Source organism: Eriocheir sinensis, chromosome 11 (assembly GCF_024679095.1).
Source record: "Eriocheir sinensis breed Jianghai 21 chromosome 11, ASM2467909v1, whole genome shotgun sequence".
NCBI classification, from domain to species: Eukaryota; Metazoa; Arthropoda; class Malacostraca; order Decapoda; family Varunidae; genus Eriocheir; species Eriocheir sinensis.
In genome coordinates, this window is record NC_066519.1 from 12,312,223 (window position 1) to 12,336,500 (window position 24,278).

General features: G+C 42.6%; 1 protein-coding gene and 1 long non-coding RNA gene across 16 annotated transcripts in view; one reads left to right on the plus strand and one right to left on the minus strand.

Moving 5' to 3' along the window:
• LOC126996844 (serine/arginine repetitive matrix protein 1-like) overlaps positions 1-18,875 on the plus strand; it is a 30,308-nt gene extending 11,433 nt beyond the window's left edge. For 7 of the 15 annotated variants that reach the window (XM_050857729.1, XM_050857722.1, XM_050857728.1 and 4 more), the window contains 6 exons: positions 5,081-5,262; positions 5,612-6,393; positions 7,167-7,436; positions 14,880-14,990; positions 15,339-17,165; positions 17,198-18,875. In XM_050857729.1, the coding sequence (XP_050713686.1) occupies positions 5,081-5,262; positions 5,612-6,393; positions 7,167-7,436; positions 14,880-14,990; positions 15,339-15,620 (1,627 nt within the window). In that variant the 3' untranslated portion in view covers positions 15,621-17,165; positions 17,198-18,875. Of the gene's footprint in view, positions 1-5,080; positions 5,263-5,611; positions 6,394-7,166; positions 7,437-8,263; positions 8,614-14,879; positions 14,991-15,338 lie in introns of those variants that run through there. The other 8 variants (XM_050857723.1, XM_050857719.1, XM_050857724.1 and 5 more) reach the window with 8 other exon arrangements.
• LOC126996849 (uncharacterized) lies at positions 2,821-3,168 on the minus strand. Its single transcript, XR_007751641.1, has 3 exons — positions 3,114-3,168; positions 3,016-3,063; positions 2,821-2,867 (listed from the first exon to the last, which is right to left on the minus strand). It is a non-coding gene; the product is annotated as an uncharacterized LOC126996849 (long non-coding RNA).
• Positions 18,876-24,278: the final 5,403 nt, after the last annotated feature.

Here is a 24,278-nt window from a genome sequence, read left to right on the forward strand (position 1 = left end):
AGTGTGTGTGAAGTGTTGGTGTGATGTTAGTTTTTCTTGAGTTAGTGTTGTATTGCTGGGTGTTGCTGGTTTTCTCTGAGTGTGTGTGAAGTGTTGGTGTGATGTTAGTTTTTCTTGAGTTAGTGTTGTATTGCTGGGTGTTGCTGGTTTTCTCTGAGTGTGTCTGAAGTGTTGGTGTGATGTTAGTTTTTGAGTTAGTGTTGTATTGCTGGGTGTTGCTGGTTTTCTCTGAGTGTGTCTGAAGTGTTGGTGTGATGTTAGTTTTTCTTGAGTTAGTGTTGTATTGCTGGGTGTTGCTGGTTTTCTCTATGTGTGTTTGAAGTGTTGGTGTGATGTTAGTTTTTCTTGAGTTAGTGTTGCATTGCTGGTCTTTCTTGAGTGATTGAAGTGTTGGTGTTGGAGTGTTTGCGGATATTGCCAAGAGGGCGTGCATGAACAGGGAGGACTGAAGGCTTTTTTATCTCCCTTATCCACCTCCTCAAAGGGAAAAACAGGAGGCAATAGAGATATAGAAACATAGATAGATGGAATGTCTTACTGTAATATGTTTAGTAGGAAATGTACGTATAATCTTCACCCTAATGATTCTGTATGTTTACGTTCTTCAAGATGATAGATACCAGGCATGTGAATCCCTAGTGTAGCAACATTGATATGAGAGTAGCCACTTCATTAGTCACACAGCACATAGTAACAACACAAGGACCTCTCTGTTGGCACATTTACTTCATAGGGAAAAGAGACACCCTGAGATCCTACTTCGGTATATGATATTAGGAGAGTGACAACCTTATCCACACCATACCAAGAACAAGGAAGTGACCCTCTCGTCCTTCCCCCTCCTGTCTCTCTCCGGCATATGACCACAGATGTTGCGCCGACTAAACCAAACTTTCCAACTTTTCCCTCTCGTCCACACCCAGAAAGGTTACAAAGTTAGTCAGTACAATTGCCACTTAGAAAAACAATCAACTTCCTCTGTGATCTTTGGGAAACATATACTGGTAGAGAGAAACAATCAACTTCCTCTGTGACCTTTGGGAAACATGTACTGGTAGAGAGAAACAATCAACTTCCTCTGTGACCTTTGGGAAACATATACTGGTAGAGAGAAACAGTCAACTTCCTCTGTGACCTTTGGGAAACATATACTGGTAGAGAGAAACAGTCAACTTCCTCTGTGACCTTTGGGGAACATACTGGTAGAGAGAAACAGTCAACTTCCTCTGTGACCTTTGGGAAACATATACTGGTAGAGAGAAACAATCAACTTCCTCTATGACCTTTGGGGAACATACTGGTAGAGAGAAACAGTCAACTTCCTCTGTGACCTTTGGGGAACATATACTGGTAGAGAGAAACAGTCAACTTCCTCTGTGACCTTTGGGGAACACATACTGGTAGAGAGAAACAGTCAACTTCCTCTGTGACCTTTGGGGAACATATACTGGTAGAGAGAAACAGTCAACTTCCTCTGTGACCTTTGGGAAACATATACTGGTAGAGAGAAACAGTCAACTTCCTCTGTGACCTTTGGGAAACATATACTGGTAGAGAGAAACAGTCAACTTCCTCTGTGACCTTTGGGAAACATATACTGGTAGAGAGAAACAGTCAACTTCCTCTGTGACCTTTGGGAAACATATACTGGTAGAGAGAAACAGTCAACTTCCTCTGTGACCTTTGGGAAACATATACTGGTAGAGAGAAACAGTCAACTTCCTCTGTGACCTTTGGGGAACACATACTGGTAGAGAGAAACAGTCAACTTCCTCTGTGACCTTTGGGGAACACATACTGGTAGAGAGAAACAGTCAACTTCCTCTGTGACCTTTGGGGAACACATACTGGTAGAGAGAAACAGTCAACTTCCTCTGTGACCTTTGGGGAACATACTGGTAGAGAGAAACAGTCAACTTCCTCTGTGACCTTCAGGAAACATATACTGGTAGAGAGAAACAATCAACTTCCTCTGTGACCTTTGGGGAACACATACTGGTAGAGAGAAACAGTCAACTTCCTCTGTGACCTTTGGGGAACACATACTGGTAGAGAGAAACAGTCAACTTCCTCTGTGACCTTTGGGGAACACATACTGGTAGAGAGAAACAATCAACTTCCTCTGTGACCTTTGGGGAACACATACTGGTAGAGAGAAACAATCAACTTCCTCTGTGACCTTTGGGAAACATATACTGGTAGAGAGAAACAATCAACTTCCTCTGTGACCTTTGGGGAACATACTGGTAGAGAGAAACAATCAACTTCCTCTGTGACCTTTGGGAAACATACTGGTAGAGAGAAACAGTCAACTTCCTCTGTGACCTTTGGGAAACACATACTGGTAGAGAGAAACAATCAACTTCCTCTATGACCTTTGGGGAACATATACTGGTAGAGAGAAACAATCAACTTCCTCTGTGACCTTTGGGAAACATATACTGGTAGAGAGAAACAATCAACTTCCTCTGTGACCTTTGGGAAACATACTGGTAGAGAGAAACAGTCAACTTCCTCTGTGACCTTTGGGAAACATATACTGGTAGGGAGAAACAATCAACTTCCTCTGTGACCTTTGGGAAGCATACTGGTAGAGAGAAACAGTCAACTTCCTCTGTGACCTTTGGGAAACATATACTGGTAGAGAGAAACAGTCAACTTCCTCTGTGACCTTTGGGAAACATACTGGTAGAGAGAAACAATCAACTTCCTCTGTGACCTTTGGGAAACATATACTGGTAGAGAGAAACAATCAACTTCCTCTGTGACCTTTGGGAAACATATACTGGTAGAGAGAAACAGTCAACTTCCTCTGTGACCTTTGGGAAACATACTGGTAGAGAGAAACAATCAACTTCCTCTGTGACCTTTGGGAAACATATACTGGTAGAGAGAAACAATCAACTTCCTCTGTGACCTTTGGGAAACATATACTGGTAGAGAGAAACAGTCAACTTCCTCTGTGACCTTTGGGGAACATACTGGTAGAGAGAAACAATCAACTTCCTCTGTGACCTTTGGGAAACATACTGGTAGAGAGAAACAATCAACTTCCTCTGTGACCTTTGGGAAACCTATACTGGTAGAGAGAAACAATCAACTTCCTCTGTGACCTTTGGGAAACATACTGGTAGAGAGAAACAATCAACTTCCTCTGTGACCTTTGGGAAACCTATACTGGTAGAGAGAAACAATCAACCTCCTCTGTGACCTTTGGGAAACATACTGGTAGAGAGAAACAATCAACTTCCTCTGTGACCTTTGGGAAACATATACTGGTAGGGAGAAACAATCAACTTCCTCTGTGATCTTTGGGAAACGTTTACCGGGAGAGCCGAAAGCATTTGAGAACAAGGGTCAGTGCTTACTACCGAGAGCAGGGAGGCAAGGAGACTACCCTGTGTTTCTCCCTCAATGCTGTCATGGGCTAGTGAGGAGACGAGGCTACAGTCGTCCCTCCTCTCCGAGCTACACCACCGTCACCTCTCACTAGTCAGGTTGTTCGGCCTTCCTACTACTACTGCTACTACTACTACTGCTGCTACTGCTATAACTTTTTGCTATTTTTGGAAAGTTTAAAAAAGTTATTGTGTTTTTTGAGTTGGTTGGTTTGCTAATGTCCTTTATTTTTTATTCATTTATTTATTTTTTGAACCAAGTGAGCCTGGGTTTGATTCCTGGGTGGAGTGGAAAAATTTGGGCGGCTTTTCCGATTTCCTACGCCCTTGTCCACCCAGCAGTGAACGGGCACCAGGTATTAATCGGGGGTTGTGTCCCGTCTGGTATCTGTTCCCTTCTCCTATAATTCCTTTCCCTTCTGTCTCTCTCCGGCATGTGACCACAGATGTTGCGCCGACTAAACGAAACTTTCCAACCTTTCTTGTTTTTTTAAGGGCATAGCGACGAACTCAAATCACGATGACTTTTTTAACTTTCCGAGACTTGTGCTTTCGTCTCGTGCATGTCCCTCCCTCCCTCCCTCCCTCACCTCCATCTCTGCCTCCACCACCACCACCACCACAGTTAGTACCACAGCCATGCCTATTAGGACGTGGGTGTGGCTGTAAGGTGGTGTTTCTCTTTCTCTTTGTGTCTCTGTAATGTCTCTCGCCTCATAGCTAGCCACTAGTATCTTGGGCCTATTCTTTTTTTATTTTTTTGCTTTGTCTGTTTCCCTTCACTAACCTTTCTGACTTTATCTCTCCCTCTCACTCATTATTTTTTTCCTGTGTTCTGTCTCTCTCTTCCCAAGTTAAGAGCTATCTCACTTTCTCTCACTTTTGATATTCTTTTCTTCCTCTCTCTGTCTCTCTGTCTTCCCAAGTTAAGAGCTATCTCACTTTCTCTCTCACTTTTATGATACTTTTCTTGCTCTCTGTCTCTCTGTCTTCCCAAGTTAAGAGCTATCTCACTTTCTCTCTCACTTTTATCATTCTTTTCTTGCTCTCTGTCTCTCTGTCTTCCCAAGTTAAGAGCTATCTCACTTTCTCTCTCACTTTTATCATTCTTTTCTTGCTCTCTGTGTCTCTGTCTTCCCAAGTTAAGAGCTATCTCACTTTCTCTCTCACTTTTATCATTCTTTTCTTGCTCTCTGTCTCTCTGTCTTCCCAAGTTAAGAGCTATCTCACTTTCTCTCTCACTTTTATCATTCTTTTCTTGCTCTCTGTCTCTCTGTCTTCCCAAGTTAAGAGCTATCTCACTTTCTCTCACTTTTAATACTGTTCTTGCTCTCTCCGTCTCTCTCTTTCCAAGTTAAGAGCTATCTCACTTTCTCTCACTTTTAATACTGTTCTTGCTCTCTCCGTCTCTCTGTCTTCCCAAGTTAAGAGCTATCTCACTTTCTCTCACTTTTAATACTGTTCTTGCTCTCTCCGTCTCTCTGTCTTCCCAAGTTAAGAGTTATCTCACTTTCTCTCACTTTTAATACTGTTCTTGCTCTCTCCATCTCTCTGTCTTCCTAAAGCTAATCTCTCTCCTCCCTCTCACTCTTTCCTATACTTACGCTCTCATTTGCTTATTATTTTTATCTTGCTTTTTCTGTCAGTCAATATTAATCTTTCTCTCTCCCTCTTCCCCGTAGCTCCGAGTTGGACGGTCTACGGCAGGAGGTTCAGTCTCTACAGCAGGAGGTTTCAGGCCTACAACAGCAGAGGCCGAGGCGTGGTGGTGGTGGCGGCGAACGCACCACCACCACCACCACCACAACCGGCTCTGCTCACCACCGCCCTGCGCACCACCACCGGCCTGGAACTGCGACTACTGGTGAGTGTGGCTTGGGATGTGGCTGTGTTGTTTTTATTTTTTCTTATTGACCTTATAACTTAATTCTCTTCTCTTACACTTCTTATTCTCTTTTAATATAAGTTTCGTTGGTGTTAGTGTAGTTTTGCTGTACGATTACTTTTCTTGGTGGATTTTGGTTAGGTTAGTAATGTTATATTATTTACTATTTGCATTTCACTTTTTTTTTCTGCCTTAATAACTCATCTTCAACTGTGCTTTATTGAACATTACCTTTCCAACTTTCAACTTTATATTATTCATCCATTTCTCTCATCCATCCTGTTACAATGTTTACCACACTTCCAACTGGCATCATTTCCTTCCGCAGCCTCTCGGTCAGGTTCAAGCAGTGACGCCCAGACCCCACCAAGCCGCCGGCCGCGCCCCGCCAGTGCCAGACCGCCCGCCCCAGGCACCAGACCGACCCGCACTTCCAAGGCGTCCAGCGAGCCCCGGGAAGTCCCTCCGAGTCCATACAGGCAGCGCACCCCTTCCCAACAGCCCACAAGGAAACCCCAGCCTGCTAAATCCACCTCCACTCGCACCTCTTCCGTCTCCTCCACCTCCCCCAGAAAGCAGATTGGAAGTGGAAGAAGTGGATCAGGGCAGAGTAGACAACCCACATCATCCTCGTCCCTGTCCTCAAAGACCCCGACACCGACAGCTTCCCCGAGTAAGCTCCCGGGAAGGCTTGGGTCAACATCTTCATCCCCACAGCACAGAGGAAGCCTGACCTCACCCCAGCACAGAAACGGGGTCACGAGGTCACCCAGGCAGCAAAACGGGGTCATGGGTTCACCACAACACAGAACAGGGGTCAACGCAGGGTCGCCGAAACTCAAAAACCAGGTCAACGGGTCGCAGGTCAAGCCAGGAAGCCCGATCAAAACCCCAACTCCAAGGTCTTCCTCGAGGTCGTCAACTCCCTCCTCAGCCCCCAGGTCTTCCCCACATAAGGTCGCTGCCTCGCCCCGTTCGCCGTCTAAGGTCCCTCAGCCCAGCCCCAGGAGGAAGGGGTCTAGTGAGGGGTCTGCTGGTGGTGGCGTGAGTGCAAGACAGACGCCGCAGCAGACTCCGAGACGAAAAGTTAGCTCGGCCCTGTCCTCTGCGGTGAGTGTGTGTGTGTGTGTGTGTGTGTGTGTGTATTTACCTAGTTGTAGCTTTACAGGGCCTGGACTTACGCTCGTGTGGTCCTGTCTCTGTATCTGTATTTATCCAACTTATCCTTAAAGTTTTGCACACTCTTTGCCGATACTACATCCTCACTTAGTCTGTTCCAAACCTCTACATTTCTTTGCGGGAAGCTGTATTTCTTTGTCTCTCAAGCATCTTCCCTTCCTCTACTTTTTACTGTATCCTCTTGTGTTCCTGGTATTTATTCCTTCTCTTAGTAGTAACGCCTCATTATCTACTTCTTCCGTTTTGCTCGATAATTTATATATTTGTATTACGTCTCCCCTTTCTCTTCTTTGTTCCAGTGTTGGTAGAAAAATTTCCTTTAATCTTTCTTCTTATGTCAATCCCTCCCCTTCTAGCATTTTATAAGTTTCTTCTTATGGGGAGACCACTGCCTCTGCATATTCCAGTTTTGGTCTAATCATAGTGGTTATTAACTTCATCACATCCTTATCCATGTAGTGGAATGCTAATCCTATATTTCTCACCATTTTATACGTATCACCGAATATCCAATTAACATGACTCCCAGGGTGTTGATTATCTTGTATTGTCACTATATACTCTACTGACCCTCCCTTCTCCCTATTCTGCACCATCCCATTCTCTACTCTGCATTCTCTCCTACACATATTAGTACACTCACCATCCCTTCTCCTCACACTCACCGTCCCTTCTCCTCATTGGCCGAAATCTCCACCAATCAGGAGGAGGACGAGAGGGTGCTGGCCGAGTTGATCTTCCAGCGTGAAACGGACAGCAGCCTGGAGAGCACCCACGCCTCCCCCCTGGCCCGGCAACGCACGGTCACCCTCGACACCCAGGAGGAGGAGGAGGGGAAGGGGGAAGAAAGCGCCTCACCCTCCTCCTCCTCCAGACATCTTAGTGCGAAGGAAGAGGAAGAGGAGGAGGAGGAGGAGGAGGTGAAGGAAGAGGAGGAGGTGACGCCAAGGAGGAGGATACGGAAGGATAGGGAGGTAGGTGATGGGAGGGAGGGAGGGTGTGTGTGAGAGAGAGAGAGAGAGAGAGAGAGAGAGAGAGAGAGAGAGAGAGGTGCTGGGATGATTTTTTTATGTGTGTGTTTGTTTGTTGTTTTGTTTTGTTTGTCACGGTTTATTTATTTATTTTTTATTTACCTAATTCGTATTTGTATAATTTTTTCTATGTGGGAATTTCGTATTTTGTTCGTGTGTGTGTGTGTTTGTGTTTGTGTGTTCGTCTAAGTATACACAACAACAACATCAGTAGCATTAGAAATCACACTTAATAACCTATATGTATACTAACCCATAAACTGTATTTTTGTGTAGGCCTATAGTAGTATTTTCCTTTTAATATTTTCTATCCTATTCATCACTAACCTCCTTTTCCTTAATTTACTAACATTCCCTCTTGTTTTCACCTACATTTTCCTCTTTGTTCTCTTGTCTTTCTTCCTCTTTTCATTCTCTTCCTCCTTTTTTTTTCCTCTTGTTTTCCTCATTCTCTTTTTCGTCATCCTTCCTCACTTTTTCCATCCCTTCCCTGCCTCTCATCTTTCCTTCTCCCCTCCATTTTTCTACTTTTCTTCCTCTCCTTTTGTTTTCCATTGTTCTTCTCTTTCTCTTCTTCCCTATCTATTTGTCTTTCATCCTTTCTCATCCGCTTCCCTTCCTCTCTTCTTCCTTCCCTTACCATCCTCTCCCTATCCACTCATCCCTTCCTCTCTTCTTCCTTCCCTTACCATCCTCTCCCTCTCTCCACTCGTCCCTTCCTCCTCCTCCCCTTCACTAACCCTTCCTCCCGGCCTGGTCTTTGCATGCAGCAGTCACTCACCAGTCCCCGGGAGCAGCTGGCGGGTCTCCTCAGTGCCCATGTACGCCGCCTCCTCCATCTGGCCATGTTGCAGGACAGCCCCAGGATATCGGTACCTTGGGGGAAAGGGACTTGGGGGAGGGAAGACTGTGGGGCTGTGGTGGGCTTCTGAAGGGCTGTGGTGGGCTGTGAATTAGTCTGGGTTTTAGTAGAGGGCTTAAGTGAGGCATGTATTGTTGGTCTTTTAACTTATTTTGTATCTCTTCGTCACTGATTATAGTAACACAACCTCTACAAAAGCCTTACCAAATATGTGTTCGAAAGCCCCAAACTGTTTGAGAATGTGGACCTGAATATAAGAGGGAATTTGACCATGGTAACACTAACACAACCTCTACCAAAGCCTTACCAAATATGTGTTAGTAAGCCCTGAACTGTCTGAGAAAATGAACTTGTCTTTATAAGGGAATTTGACCATGGTAACACTAACACAACCTCTATCAAAGCCTTACCAAATATGTGTTAGTAAGCCCTGAACTGTCTGAGAAAATGAACTTGTCTTTATAAGGGAATTTGACCATGGTAACACTAACACAACCTCTACCAAAGCCTTACCAAATATGTGTTAGTAAGCCCTGAATTGTCTTGAGAAAATGAACTTGTCTTTATAAGGGAATTTGACCATGGTAACACTAACACAACCTCTACCAAAGCCTTACCAAATATAAATTGTAAACCTTAAAATATTTACTAATACAGGAATAAGTGTAAGAGTGAGTGAATACATATGAGTAGAAATAGAGTAGAAAGTAGGAGAGAGTAGAAGTAGAAGTAGAGACTGCCAGTAACCTAACCATTGACATAGGAGTAAGCATTCACCATCGCCTCCATTTTCCCCTTCCGTTCCCTCCTTCCTCACCCCTCCTATGCACTCCCAGCCGCAGGGAAGTGAGGAGGAGGTGGAGGAGGAAGAGGAGGAGGAGGAGGAGGAGGAGCCACAGGAGGTCCTCACAGCGCTTCTTGAGTCTCATCTTGGGCGCTGCGTCAAGGTCTCGGCCATCCTGTTTGGGGAGCCTGTGATGGTATCTTGACCCCCTCACCCTCGCCTCTATATAGATTTTGGCCTTTGATTAGTATGTAGTTTTCCTTTGCTGGAGTATTATTGTCTCTTTTTCTTCCTTTCTTGATTTCCTTTTCCTTGTTTTCTTGTCTCCTTCATAGCTAGACATTTTAATTATGTACGTTCCTTTTCTTATGACGTTTTCCTTCTGTTCTTCTCTCCTTTTCCTTCTTTTGTTACATTACTTTTCCTTATTATCTGTTATGTTTTACCTTCTACGATCTTCTCATATCTAAGTCTCCCTCCTGTGGCCATATATCTCGGTGTTTAGATATCCCGTAGCCTTCTTTGTAGACAGGCTTTCATTGTATTTCTTTTCTTTCTCTGTCCTCCTTTCCAAACTCCCATGACTAGTGTTCTTCACTCATCATTTTTCCTTCTATGTTACTCCTTCCTTCCTCATTCTATACCTTGGTTTTCTCCACTTGCCTAGTCTCACTTTTGACCTTCCTTCTCCTACTGTATGATAATTGTTCTCCATATTGTTCCTATGCTCTGTAGTGCCCTTCCTGCCTCCCCCTAGTCCTGTATTCATATGGGAAATGCTTCAGTGTATGTTGAATCACCCAGCCAATCACAGGTGCCAGAAGGGACAGTGGACCACCTGATTGGCTATGACGGGTAGAACGTTATTGCAAGCACTTCCCAGGTGGACTCGGGGAAGAGGATTAGGATGGGCATGCACAGGTTCATATGGGAAATGCTTCAGTATATGTTGAATCACCCAGACAATCACAGGTGCCAGAAGGGACAGTGGACCACCTGATTGGCTATGACGGGTAGAACGTTATTGCAAGCACTTCCAGCTGAACTCAGGGAAGAGGATTAGGCCAGGTATCCACTGGTTCATTTGGGAAACGCTTCAGTATATGTTGATTCACCCAGCCAATCACAGGTGCCAGACGGGACAGTGGACCACCTGATTGGCTATGACGGGTAGAACGTTATTGCAAGCACTTCCCAGATGGACTCAGGGAAGAGGATTAGGATTAGGTCAAGCATCCAATGGTTCAAGATTTGTGGTCATTTCTGCATCCATATATATTGTGTGAAATCAAGCATATGGCACACTAGTACAGTTGGAAATGGTCTCACAGGGAAGGGCCGAGGAAGGAAGAGTTTATAATGATGGATGTGGAAATGGTCACAAATCATAAACGATAAACCCTCACTTTTACAAACCTCTATATAAATGATTTTGGGTTTAAGTAACTTTTTTGGGCCAGTCTAAAAATTGCCTGTGCCATGACGGGCTTGGGCTGACCACCAGGCCCCTGAAGAAAGCCTACCGGCGATATAGGCAAACCCGTAAAAAATAAATAAATAAATAAAAATGCTGGGATTTGCTAAACAAGTTCGGTTAGTGCGGGGCTCAGTTCATGTACACACGTTGATCGGTAGCAGCTTAAACAAAACATACTGGGCAGTGTGTGTCTGGTGTCCGCCCGACTGTAATCACTTCCAGTCTTGTACTTCCGTGCCTCGCCTTTCATCTAATGCATCGAATATAACCGGAAATGATTGGACCTCCTTATCCCCCAATTGATTCGTTAACCCGTTAGCAGTGACGGGCCAAATTTGTGGCTTTACCGTGTACCAGCGACGGGCCAAATTTGTGTCTTTACCGTGTACCAGCGACGGGCCAAATTTGTGGCTTTACCGTGTATCAACGACGGGCCAAATTTGTGGCTTTACCGTGTACCAGCGACGGGCCAAATTTGTGCCATGATAAAGACCCCCAAAAAATAGATGATGCATAAACTGATCACAAATACGTTGATATATATTATGAAATGGTATGTGTGAGTGATGATTTTTTTCTCATTTTTCTCGCTTAGAGGGACCTTTAAGAAACATGGTCCCCGCATCTACCGGGCTAAAGCGATCTACTGTACCAATGGATGCCTGACCTTACCCTGTCTTTCCCTTGGCTGTATGTTAAATCAATGTAGTTATAGCTAGTTTAAACTCGACCTTTGTAGAGCTGCCAACTAAAAAGATATTTGCTTGTGCGCCATGTTATAAATGTTCATCTTATACTCTTACTAAATCTTGTGGGTAATTGATTTTCTTTTTTATCCTGATATTTTCAAGTTGTTTTATTGTAGTTTTATGCATTGGGGATTTTTTGTCTTGTGGGTAATTGATTTTTTTTCCATTTTCGAGTTAATTTTTTTTTTTAGTTACACATTGGGATTTTTTTGTCTTGTGGGTAATTGATTTTTTTCTTCATATTTTCGAGTTAATTAGATTTTTTTTTTATGTATACGCTTAGGGACTTCTATGTCTTGTGGGTAATTGATTTTTTTTTCATATTTTCAAGTTAATTTTTTTTTTATAGATTTACGCATAGGGACTTTTTTTCATCTCTCATATATGTGTTCTGGTTACATGACAACAGGGAGGTGACTTTTCCAGCTGGTGATAGAGTGACGGAACGATCGGAAAGGGAGGAGAAGGGAGGCTCGGAGAGGAGCTGAGAAATAAAGGAAGGAGAGAGAGAGGAAGCGAAGAGGAGTGAAATAAAAAAAGGAAGAGATAGATCAATTAAACAAATATCACCACACCATCATATAAAAACTCCATTTCTCTTTTTTTGTCCCTACAGGAGGCTGACCATCACGACTAACACACACACACACATACACACACATATAACTCGGCCCTTCCCTACATACAATACCTCCTCTGTTTATATATGTGTGTGTGTGTTGGGCTTTAAACAACACATTCATATATAGACATACCCACCTCTTCTTCCCTCTCTCTTCCTTCCTTCCTTCCTTCTTTCCTCCCTCCCTTTCCTTCCATACCTTTCCTTCCTTCCCTCTCTTCCTTCCTCCCTTTCTCTCCTTCCTTCCCTCTTTCCTCCCTCTCTCTCCTTCCCTTCCATCCTTTCTCTCCCTCCCTTCCTTCTTTCCTCCCTCTCTCTCCTCTTCCATCCTTTCTTTCCTTCCTTCCCTCCCTTCCCTTTCCTCCACTTCTCATCCTCAACCTATCCCTCATTCCACTGTTTTTCCTCTTCCTTCCACACTTAACCTTCTCTTTCCTCTCTTGCTTCCTTTCTCCCTAAGCTCCTCATGCTGTCCGATCTCTGCTCTCACTAACGGAAAAGCTCTCGGTAATTATAATCTCCGTCTAGTTCTGCCCCTGCACCTCACCTTCCCTCCCCCATTGGTGTTGTACAAGATGCCTGACCTAACCCCACCTGACTGATTGATTCCACCTGTGTCGTGTTGTGTTGTGGTTTTCCTGTTCTGTCTGGTCTGTAAACTCTCATTCTAAGGTGTCTAGTTATGTGTGTGTGTGTGTGTGTGTGTGTGTGTGTGTGTGTGAGAGAGAAGGAGAGAGAGGGAGAGTGTGTGTGTATGTGTGTGTGTGTGTAAGAGTGAGAACGAGAGAGAGGGAGTGTGTGTGTGTATGTGTGTGTGTGTAAGAGTGAGTATCAGAGTGAGTGTGTGTGTATAAGAGAGAGAGAGAGAGAGAGAGAGAGAGAGAGAGAAGGGATTATTGTAGTCTATTAATGTTGGAATAATGTTTTTTTAATTTATTTTATTTATAAGGAAAACATTTATCTATAATATTAAGCATTTTGTTTCCCCATTCATGAACAGGATTACTATTATTGTTATTATTACTATTATCATTATTATTATTACTGCTTTGATGACCTAACTGCTATATACTACTACTACTACTACTAACTTTATTATTATTATTATTATTATTATTATCATCATCATCATCATTACATATTATTATTTCTACCATTAGTTACTCTACCTACAAGCTTTTCTACCCAGCCCAGCGTACCTTTAGCCATAAGCTTCATAGCCCCAAAAACTCATCCTTCCAACACTAAAGACACACTAGAATGAGGCTTTACCACGCCACGGACACACTCGGTCAAGCCTGCACCGACGAGCCTTGCCGCATGTGACTTAGATAGACAGACGCTTAAGAGAGAATGTTCGTAGAGGCTTGGAAGTAGTTACATAACGTCTCACTCTTCTGGTCCTTCGGCATGAGTTAAGTGTGTTTCTAGCTCTCACTCTATATATTGTGCAGTCATTATTCGATAACCATGAGGGGGTATTTTCTTGAGAGCCCTGTGAGAGTATATAATATGTAATAGAGTGCTTCCCCCTTTCCTTAAGCTCTCAGTACAATCTTCTGAGCTCCCTTACTCTATATATTGTGCAGTCATTATTAGATTTTCATAAAGGTGTATTTTCTTGAGAGCCCTGTGAGAGTATATAATATGTAATAGAGTGCTTCCCCCTTTCCTTAAGCTCTCAGTACAGTCTTCTGAGCTCCTGTACTCAATATATTGTGCAGTCATTATTCGATTTTCATTAGGAGGTATTTTCTTGAGAGCCCTGTGAGAGTATATAATATGTAGTAGAGTGCTTCCCCCTTTCCTTAAGCTCTCTGTACAGTCTTCTGAGCTCCCTTACTCTATATATTGTGCAGTCATTATTCAATTTTCATAAAGGCATATTTTCTTGAGAGCCCTGTGAGAGTATATAATATGTAATAGAGTGCTGCTCCCTTTCTTTAAGCTCTCAGTACAATCTTCTGAGCTCATTTACTCTATATATTGTGCAGTCATTATTCGATTTTCATAAAGGCGTATTTTCTTGAGAGCCCTGTGAGAGTATATAATATGTAATAGAGTGCTTCCCCCTTTCCTTAAGCTCTCGGTACAATCTTCCGAGCTCCCTTTCAAAGTACAAAGTCTGAAAAAGTGCTGTTCCCATTCTGAGAGGCCCTGTTTATACTGTTCCGAGATCCCCTTTCAAAGTATATAATCTGTGACAGTGTTCCTCCCTGTTCCAGAAGTCCTGTGTCCCATTCCTGAGACACTTTCAGAGTAATATAATCTGTGATGGTGTTTTCCTCCTTTTTCCTTAAGTTCTGTGTCCCATTTCTGAGCATGAGGGAGAGAGAGTGAGAGTTAGAATTTAAAGTTCTGCATCCTTGTATGTATGTATGTATGTATGTTGACAAAAGATCCAGCACGATATGGCCCTGTGATTGTTGTCTTGTGCTGGGATGTGACATTAATCTGTGTAAGTTGAATGAGTTATGTATGGTGAAGTTAAGGAAAGGTAGAGATGTCCATGATTAGATTCAGAAAATGTTTGAATGCTTATTTTTTTAACAATGATAGTTTTTAATTTTGCATCTTTTTTTTTTAATAAGACTACATAGAGATATTTTTTTGCCTTGTAGCCTATAGTGAAAGGATATAATGGCAATTTAATCTAACTTTATTCCCTGGCATAACATTATTTTACTAGTTCCAGAGATATTACTTTTTTATTCCCGTGAAGTAAACCGAATTCATTGGTCTTAACTTAATTTCTTTGCATGACATCCTTTTTATTAGTTCCAGAGATATTACTTTTTTTATTCCCGTGAAGTAAACAGACAATTCATCGGTCAGTCTGTCGTTCCGTTCGTATTAAAAGATTCACACGTCAAACTTCCTCTCGTCTTACAGATTGCCGAGAACATTGATGTCTTGCGATCACTTCTGATGGGCCACCTCAGCAGACAGCGTGAGGTCAACCACCTGCTGACCCGGGCGCCCCTGCTGGTGGGGGAAGGGCAGGTAAGGGAAAATATTAAGAGGAACAGTTTTCATATACACAGGTGACTCCCTACATTTGCAGAACCCACAAAACATTGCGTATTTACTAACTTGTGGACTTTCCTGTAGTAGATTCATTGCCATCTTATCGCCCAAGCATACATAACCCTAGGCCCTATTTACCATAATTTGTGCTTCCCTTCAAAGTATATAGTCTGTGAAAAAACATTGTCCCATTTCTAAGAGGCCCTGTTTACCATGTTCTGAGGGTCCCTTCAAAGTATAAAATCTAGTGATGATACGTGCGAGTTAATATCAGTTGACATCCTAAAACATCATTGGTGGATAGCCCTTCACACTCATACACAGTCTCTCTATCTCCATCAGGGTGCCAGCGGAAGGAACCCAAAATCACCAAAAGAAGGAAGGAAAGGAAAATCTGAAGCAGGAGGAGGAGGGCAGACCAGAAGCCCCCGACATGCACCAGAGGGGGAGGAGGGGGCAGGGAGAGCTGGAGGGGGGCTGGTGAGGCAAGGGACCTTCAATGTGGATGAGGAAGGGGAGGGAGAGGGTGAGGATGGCCCTGTCGATCTGAATGCCACACTGGATGGACATTTGACAAGAACAAAGGCGGTGAAGCAGCTCAAGTGAGAGTGAGAGAGTGTGAGAGTTAGAAAGTAAGAGTGAGGGAGAGTGAGTGAGAAAGTGAGTGAGTGAGCGAGTAAGAGAGTAGAGCGAGACTTAGCAAGCTAGAGTGAGAGAGTGAGCGAGTGAGTTTTATAATGTTGTTGCTGCTTTCTACTACACCTACTACTACTACTACTACTACTACTACTACTACAACTATCCCAACAACAACACAAATAACAAAAAAAGGAAAAAAAAAAACGCGGTGACTGTGATCGTGTATGATTTCCAAGTTCCTTTCTCGGCACAATTAAAACGCAGGGTGAATCTCGAGGGAATGTTCGTTCGTTTGTTTGTTTGTCGTGCCGTCGCCGGGGAAATATGAATTGTTTTTGTGCCGTGAAATCGTCATTGCGTTTCTATTTTTGCTGCGTCGATTGTCCTCTCTGTGCGTGCGTTTTAAGTAAGGTTATGTGTTGCTTGAGAAGGCTGTATAGTGTGGGTTGACATCTTCCTGACATCATTATTATACAGTGGAGTCTCTGTTTACTGTTTCTTTCAAGGGATTTCGTGTTATGTTTTGTGAATTTCTCTTCAAAGTATTTCCTCGTAATCACTGATGAAAATAATTATACAGTGGAGTCTCTGTTTAGCGTATCAAGGGCTTTCGTGTTTTATACTGTGGATTTCTCTTCAAAGGATTTCCTCGTAATTGCTGCCCGAAATAATTATACAGTAGTCTTTGTTTACTGTTTCTTTCAAGGGATTTCGTGTTTATATTCAATGGATTTCTCGTAAAGTATTTCCTCATAATCACCGACAGGAATTTTTGTGAGTATTTTCCTTCTCGCTAGTTAAAGCATTGTACTAAGTGGCAGAAGCGCGCGTTATGAGTATTATTATAACCACTACTTATTTCTCTAAGGCTGTTATATCATGCACAAATTTAGTAGTAATAGGTTTTCATGCACAAAGGTTACGGTAGATCTCTTTATTATTGGCATATCGGTCTTGTTATGTGATAGCACTGCACGTCAATCATTTATTTTTACTCCTAAAGCTGCATTCACACGCAGCTGATTTAGCGTTGTGTTTGGTCCCCATCAGTGAAGATGGCACAAAACTGACTGTGATGGTGTATGATTTCCAAGTTCCTTTCTCGGCACAATTTAAACGCAGGGCGAATCTTAAGGGATTGTTCGTTCGTTTGTTTGTTTTTTGGTGTGCCGTCGCTGGGGAAATACTAATTGTTTCAGAGCCGTGAAATCGCCAGTGCGTTGCTATTTTTGCTGCGTCGATCGTGGCCATGGTCAGCGGTAAACATGGGCAGGCGTGTAGGGTTGCCATTGAGCAGTTTTTTTAGCATGTTAAAAAAATTGGGGTTGGTTGACACCAGACAGTTGTCGGAAATCAGCGTTGAACAGGATAAAAATGCCGTCGGGCAGGAGTGAGCCTCTGTCTGGCAGCATCAAGGCGGGAGTGAGCCTCTGTCTGGCAGCATCAAGGCGGGAGTGAGCCTCTGTCTGGCAGCATCAAGGCGGGAGTGAGCCTCTGTCTGGCAGCATCAAGGTGGGAGTGAGCCTCTGTCTGGCAGCATCAAGGCGGGAGTGAGCCTCTGTCTGGCAGCATCAAGGCGGGAGTGAGCCTCTGTCTGGCAGCATCAAGGCGGGAGTGAGCCTCTGTCTGGCAGCATCAAGGCGGGAGTGAGCCTCTGTCTGGCAGCATCAAGGTGGGGGTCCGGTGCCGTGGGGTCATGCTCAAGCTAAAGATGGCATGGTACGGGGTGGTGTTGTCCATGCCTGATCCTGTTACTCATTATTACCAAAGCGAATATGAACACAAATAACCAGTCCATTCTTGGTTGCGACTGAACTGCGCGCTAAATTGGCAATATGTGAACCCAGCTTGATGTGTTTAGTGTCTTTATCAGCACATGTGGAACTACAGTGTTGCCCATTGCTAGGCCGTTTCTGTTTGTTCATGGACACAAGTTCGCATATCATCCTTATGTAATAGCAATGCATGGGAGTTTAATATCATGCTTTTGCCTCTTAAATTTAGTATGTATTTATCCTACTTTTTGCTCTTAAGTTTAGTATAGCTTCAATGCACAAGGACCTGCTTTAGTGGTCATGTAGGTAGCTGCATTATTTATTTATTATTGGCAAGTTCTGATGTGATAGCAATGCATGTGAATCCTATCGTGTTTTTTGCCTCCTAAATTCAGCATATCATTAAATTTAGTATTGCTTTAACGCACAAGGACATGTTTTTTTAGCTTTACATAGGTAGCTTATTTTATTTATAGGCAAGTCCTGATGTGATAGCAATGCATGTGAATCCTATCGTGTTTTTTGCCCCCTAAATTCAGCATATCATTAAATTTAGTATTGCTTTAACGCACAAGGACATGTTTTTTAGCTTTACATAGGTAGCTTTTTTTATTTATAGGCAAGTCCTGATGTGATAGCAATGCATGTGAATCCTATCCAATTTTTTGCCTCCTAAATTCAGCATATCATTAAATTTAGTATTGCTTTAACGCACATTTTTAGCTTTACATATGTAGCTTCCTTTTGTATTTATTATAGGCAAGTCCTGATGTGATAATGCATGTGAGTTGATATCCTACTTATTGCCTCTTGAATTTCGTATATCTTCAATGTACATAACCTGTATTTTTCATCCAATTTTCCTTATTTCTTCAAGGCATGCAAGTCTCTGCCCTGCTCAGTGTTGCGTAGTTTTGCTGCTGTTGGTTTTCGCAGTGACGGCAAGACTCGCTCAGCCAAATTTTGATACAGCGATTCATATTTCACGCTGCTGGTTTTTACTTTCTTCTTCAGTGGTTCAGCGAGCATTTGTATTTTTACCATTGAAGTTTTGCTGTTGGTTTTCGTAGCGACACCAAGACTTGTTCGGCCAAATTTTGATACAGCGATTCATATTCTACGCTGCAGGTCTCTTCTTCAGTGGTTCAGCGAGGTTTTCTATTATTATCGTCAAAGTTTTGCTGTTGTTTTATGTAGCGATGGCAAGACTCGTTCAGCCAAATTTCATACATTGATTCATATTTTACGCTGCTGGTTTTTTAGTTTCCTCTTCAGTGGTTTAGCGAGCCTTCATGTTGTTATCGTTACACTCATAAATGTCTCGGTAATCATAATTTTGTCTCGGTCTTATTGTCATTGTGTTAGGGGGAAGTTCATGTTCATTTAGCCTCTAGTATTACTGCTAAGATGATCGTTAACATCTCTTAGTAATCATCATTGTTTCTCCGTCACAAGGTTAGGGAGAGATTGTGTTCATTTAGCACTTTTAGTATTCGCCAAGATCGTCGTTGATATCTCTTGGTAATCATTGTGTTTCAGCATGTCATTACGTTAGGAAGATTTCGCATTCATTCAGCCTATTTAGTATTAGTTAAAATCATCATTAATATCCTTCAGTCCATTTGGAACTCTCTCATTGTCATTATGTTAGGGAGGAAGTCGTGTCCGTTCAACCTGTTTTAGTACTAGTTAAAATGATCGTCGGTAATTCTTATGCATCGCCAGCTTATATTTTTAGCTTCTGTATTATTCTCAAGACTTGCTGCATACTTACTGCTAGGGAGAGAATGCGCAGTTATGTACCTTAGCCTCGGCAGCTCATAAAGAAAAGGGTTCCCAGCGCAGCGTTGTGTGTGGCCGTCGCTGGGTCGGACTGTTCTCTGTTAAAAAGTTAATCTCGTCTCCTGCTGGTTGAGGTGGGTATTTGCAGGACTCGCTGGAATGTTAGGTTTGGTTATTCTTGTGATCGTTCCTGATGAGCCTTCTGAGAGCAGCCAGTTGTGTACCAAGCTTTCTCATTTTTCAAGGGATTGTTTTAAGAGCTTGTGAGCCTTCCGAGAGCAACCAGTTGTGCACCAAGCTTTCTCATTTTTCAAGGGATTGTTTTAAGAGCTTGTGAGCCTTCTGAGAGCAACCAGTTGTGTACCAAGCTTTCTCATATTTCAAGGGTTGTTTCATAAGCTTGTGAGCCTTCTGAGAGCAGTTAGCTATTTCCCAGTCTTGCTCATTTTTCAAGGGATTGTTTCATAAGCTTGTAAGTCTTCCGAGAGCAGCCAGTTGTGTACCAGGCTTGTTCATTTTTCAAGGGATTGTTTTAAGAGCTTGTAAGCCTTCTGAGAGCAGCCAGTTGTGTACTAGGCTTGTTCGTTTTTGAAGGGATTGTTTTAAGAGCTTGTAAGCCTTCTGAGGGCAGCCAGTTGTGTACTAGGCTTGTTCGTTTTTCAAGGGATTGTTTTTTCTGAGGGCAGCCAGTTGTGTACTAGGCTTGTTCGTTTTCAAGGATTGTTTTAAGAGCTTGTGAGCCTTCTGAGCAGCCAGTTGTGTACCAGGCTTGTTCGTTTTCAAGGATTGTTTAAGTGAGCCTTCTGATTCGTTTTCAAGGGATTGTTTTAAGAGCTTGTAAGCCTTCTGAGAGCAATTGTGTACCAGGCTTGTTCGTTTTCAAGGTATTGTTTTAAGAGCTTGTTAGCCTTCTGAGAGCAGCCAGTTGTGTACCAGGCTTGTTCGTTTTTCAAGGGATTGTTTTAAGAGCTTGTGAGCCTTCTGAGAGCAGCCAGTTGTGTACCAGGCTTGTTCGTTTTTCAAGGGATTGTTTTAAGAGCTTGTGAGCCTTCTGAGGGCAGCCAGTTGTGTACTAGGCTTGTTCGTTTTTCAAGGGATTGTTTTAAGAGCTTGTGAGCCTTCTGAGAGCAGCCAGTTGTGTACCAGGCTTGTTCGTTTTTCAAGGGATTGTTTTAAGAGCTTGTGAGCCTTCTGAGAGCAGCCAGTTGTGTACCAGGCTTGTTCGTTTTTCAAGGGATTGTTTTAAGAGCTTGTAAGCCTTCTGAGAGCAGCCAGTTGTGTACCAGGCTTGTTCGTTTTTCAAGGGATTGTTTTAAGAGCTTGAGCCTTCTGAGAGCAGCCAGATGTGTACTAGGCTTGTTCGTTTTCAAGGATTTGTTTGTGAGCCTTCTGAGGGCAGCCAGTTGTGTACCAGGCTTGTTCGTTTTTCAAGGGATTGTTTTAAGAGCTTGTGAGCCTTCTGAGAGCAGCCAGTTGTGTACTAGGCTTGTTCGTTTTTCAAGGGATTGTTTTAAGAGCTTGTGAGCCTTCTGAGAGCAGCCAGTTGTGTACTAGGCTTGTTCGTTTTTCAAGGGATTGTTTTAAGAGCTTGTGAGCCTTCTCAGAGCAGTTAGCTATTTCCCAGTCTTGCTCATTTTTCAAGGGATGTTTCATAAGCTTGTGAGCCTCCCGAGAGCAATTAGCTATTTCCCAGTCTTGCTCATTTTTCAAGGGATGTTTCATAAGCTTGTGAGCCTCCCGAGAGCAGTTAGCTATTTCCCAGTCTTGCTCATTTTTCAAGGGATGTTTCATAAGCTTGTGAGCCTCCCGAGAGCAGTTAGCTATTTCCCAGTCTTGCTCATTTTTCAAGGGACGTTTCATAAGCTTGTGAGCCTCCCGAAAGCAGCTACTTATATTTACCAAGCTTGCAGGGCACCAGAATGTTCACTACACCTTCATTTGACTCATACTGTGTGTCGCTTATCTTTCAAGGGATGTTTTGTGACCTATAATAGTTAGTCTGAAGGTGACGAGGTTATTATCCAGTTAACAAAGGGTGTATGGGTGTTTCTTGAAGCTGAGTATTTCGTAATTTATCCCTGTGTGGTAGATTAAGTTCCCATGGTTGTGTTGCTGCATTGCTCATTTACAACACAAATTAGAGGCAGCTTATACTTAGTTAGGTTATTCCATGCCAGTTTTGTGTTGTTATTCCCGGAACTTGAGTGAGAAATTCGTATATTAGTGGAGTTGTCGAATGTGCGTAAATTCATTGTTTTGGAAAGGACTTTTTTGTGTGCGTGCGAGGAGTTTAAAAGTACAGTGAATGGGTTAATATTTTAGCATGCATAACATTACACTGTCACCACTATTATTTGTATGAAAAGACTATGTTCAGAAGAGGATATTTCTAGTAGTCGTAAATTCATTGTTTCCAAAAGGACTTTTTTTTGCGTGTGTGAGGAGCTTCAAACTACAGTGAATGGGATAGGATATTTTAGTATGCATAATATTTCACTTTCACTTCTATTATTTGTATGAAAAGACTATGTTTGGACGAGGAGTTTTCTAGTAGTTGTAAATTCATTGATTCGGAAAGGACTTTTTTTTGCGTGTGTGAGGAGCTTAAAACTACAGTGAATGGGATAGGATGTTTTAGTATGCATAATATTTCACTTTCACTTCTATTATTTGTATGAAAAGACTATGTTTGGACGAGGAGTTTTCTAGTAGTCGTAAATTCATTGTTTCGGAAAGGACTTTTTTTTCGCACGTGTGAGGAGCTTAAAAGTACAGTGAATGGGTTATGATATTTTAGCATGCATAACACTACACTGTCACCACTATTATTTGTATGAAAAGACCATAGTTTGCACAAGGAGTTTTCGAGTAGTCATAAATTCATTGTTTCGGAAAGGACTTTTTTTGCATGTGTGAGGAGTTTAAAGGTACAGTGAATGGGTTATAGTATTTTAGCATGCATAATATATCACTGTCACTTCTATTATTTGTACGAGAAGATTGTATGCTCAGATGAGGTTGAGGTTAGTCCGCCACTGCCATTGTAGAGATTGTTGTTGTTACCGTTCATCCCGACTTTGCCGCAGACTGAAGCCACTTGTTAAATCTCGGACACATTCTCACACACTTCCAACTCTCATGATAACTTCCCAAGGCCACAGAGGAGGTTAGGAGGGTTCTAATGAGTGTTTTTTCATGTTCATGGTGCAGAAGACTTGTTAAACTATCACCAGGCTCATTAAACTACCCATGGACATACTAACACAGCCTCTATCAAAGCCTTGTCAAACTATCACCAGGCTCATAAAACTACCCATGGAAATACTAACACAGCCTCTATCAAAGCCTTGTTAAACTATCACCAGGCTCATAAAACTACCCATGGAAATACTAACACAACCTCTATCAAAGTCTTGTCAAACTTTCACTAGGCTCATAAAACTACCCATGGAAATACTAACACTACCTCTATCAAAGCCTTGTCAAACTATCACTAGGCTCATAAAACTACCCATGGAAATACTACTAACACAACCTCTACCAAAGTCTTGTCAAACTATTACTAGGCTCATAAAACTACCCATGGAAATACTAATACTACCTCTATCAAAGCCTTGTCAAACTATCACTAGGCTCATAAAACTACCCATGGAAATACTACTAACACAACCTCTACCAAAGTCTTGTCAAACTATTACTAGGCTCATAAAACTACCCATGGAAATACTAACACAACCTCTACCAAAGCCTTGTCAAACTATCACCAGGCTCATAAAACTACCCATGGACATACTAACACAACCTCTACCAAAACCTTGTCCAGTGTTTGTGTGTGAGCCTCGAAATGTTTGAGAATATTGGTCAAAGTCATTTACAATTACTTCGATAGGGTTGAAATAGTTTGCTTCGAATAAAATTTAATCCTTGTTGAATTGAGTAAGTTATGAAAATGTAGTGTTAGGTCAATTCAGAGTCATTTGTTAGGATTTAAAGTGTAACGTTAAATAGTTTTGGGCTATTTGTTTAGATTGAACTACAAATTAACTTTTGGTAGGTCTGAAGCAATGTTGTGAGATAGGTTCATAGTATTAGGTTTGGTAGGTCCCTCATTCTTCTGCTCGCATGAGGGAAGCCGTTTTTCTGCTGGTTAGAATGGAAAGACCTTTGGAAAACCGTCATGTTAGAACCTCAGCTGTGTCGATTGAAGGAAAACTTTTCTGCAATTAATAAGAATCTTGTTGAATGCAGCATCAAGATCTGGAGGCTTTACTAGACTGAATGTGTGAGTGAATTGAATACTGCTGCCACTGCCTCGAGCCCTTCCCTTTCCTTCCCTCCCCGTCCCTTCCTTCCCAGTGCTCCTGAAAGCCTGAATGCACAAAGAATGGAGATAACTTGTCCGTAGAAACACAGTTAGCCGGTGCTGATTCTGGCAATGGTGATGGAGATGTTTGTAATGATAATGGCAACAGTTTTGAAAGAAGAACAAGAAGCAATAATATGGTGACAAATGCAAGAACCGGAACGTCAAACTCGCCACAGACTCGCCTCATCAACCTCTCCACTGGACTTCTCTCAATCGTCTCTCCTCAAACGAACATTAACTTTAAGGATTCATTGCGGGGACTCATCACTTCCATATTTTTGTAAGTAGCAGGAGAATCTTGTGCCTTGTGACCAGTATACATAAGGGGGGAGTACGTACGTTAGTTTGTTAAGCGATGCCACGAAACACACTTCATCTCGTCCTCCCGTCGCACGAACGTAGAACTCTTGTAGTCGTAACTCTCGTCTCTCTCCCTCTCTCACTCTGTTGTTTTATAAGCCGGGTGTCAATTTTTCTTTCTGTGATCCATGTCCTTCTCTGTATTGGCTGTCGGGATGGGGTGCAAGGTGTTCATTTTCTACTTAGTCTTGTTGTCGTAACTCTCGTCTCTCTCCCTCTGTTTTATAAGCCGGGCGTCAATTTTTCTTTCTGTGATCAATGTCCTTGTCTGTATTGGCACTTATGGCTGTCAAGATTGGGCGTAAGGTGTTCATTTTCTACTTAGTCTTGTAGTCGTAACTC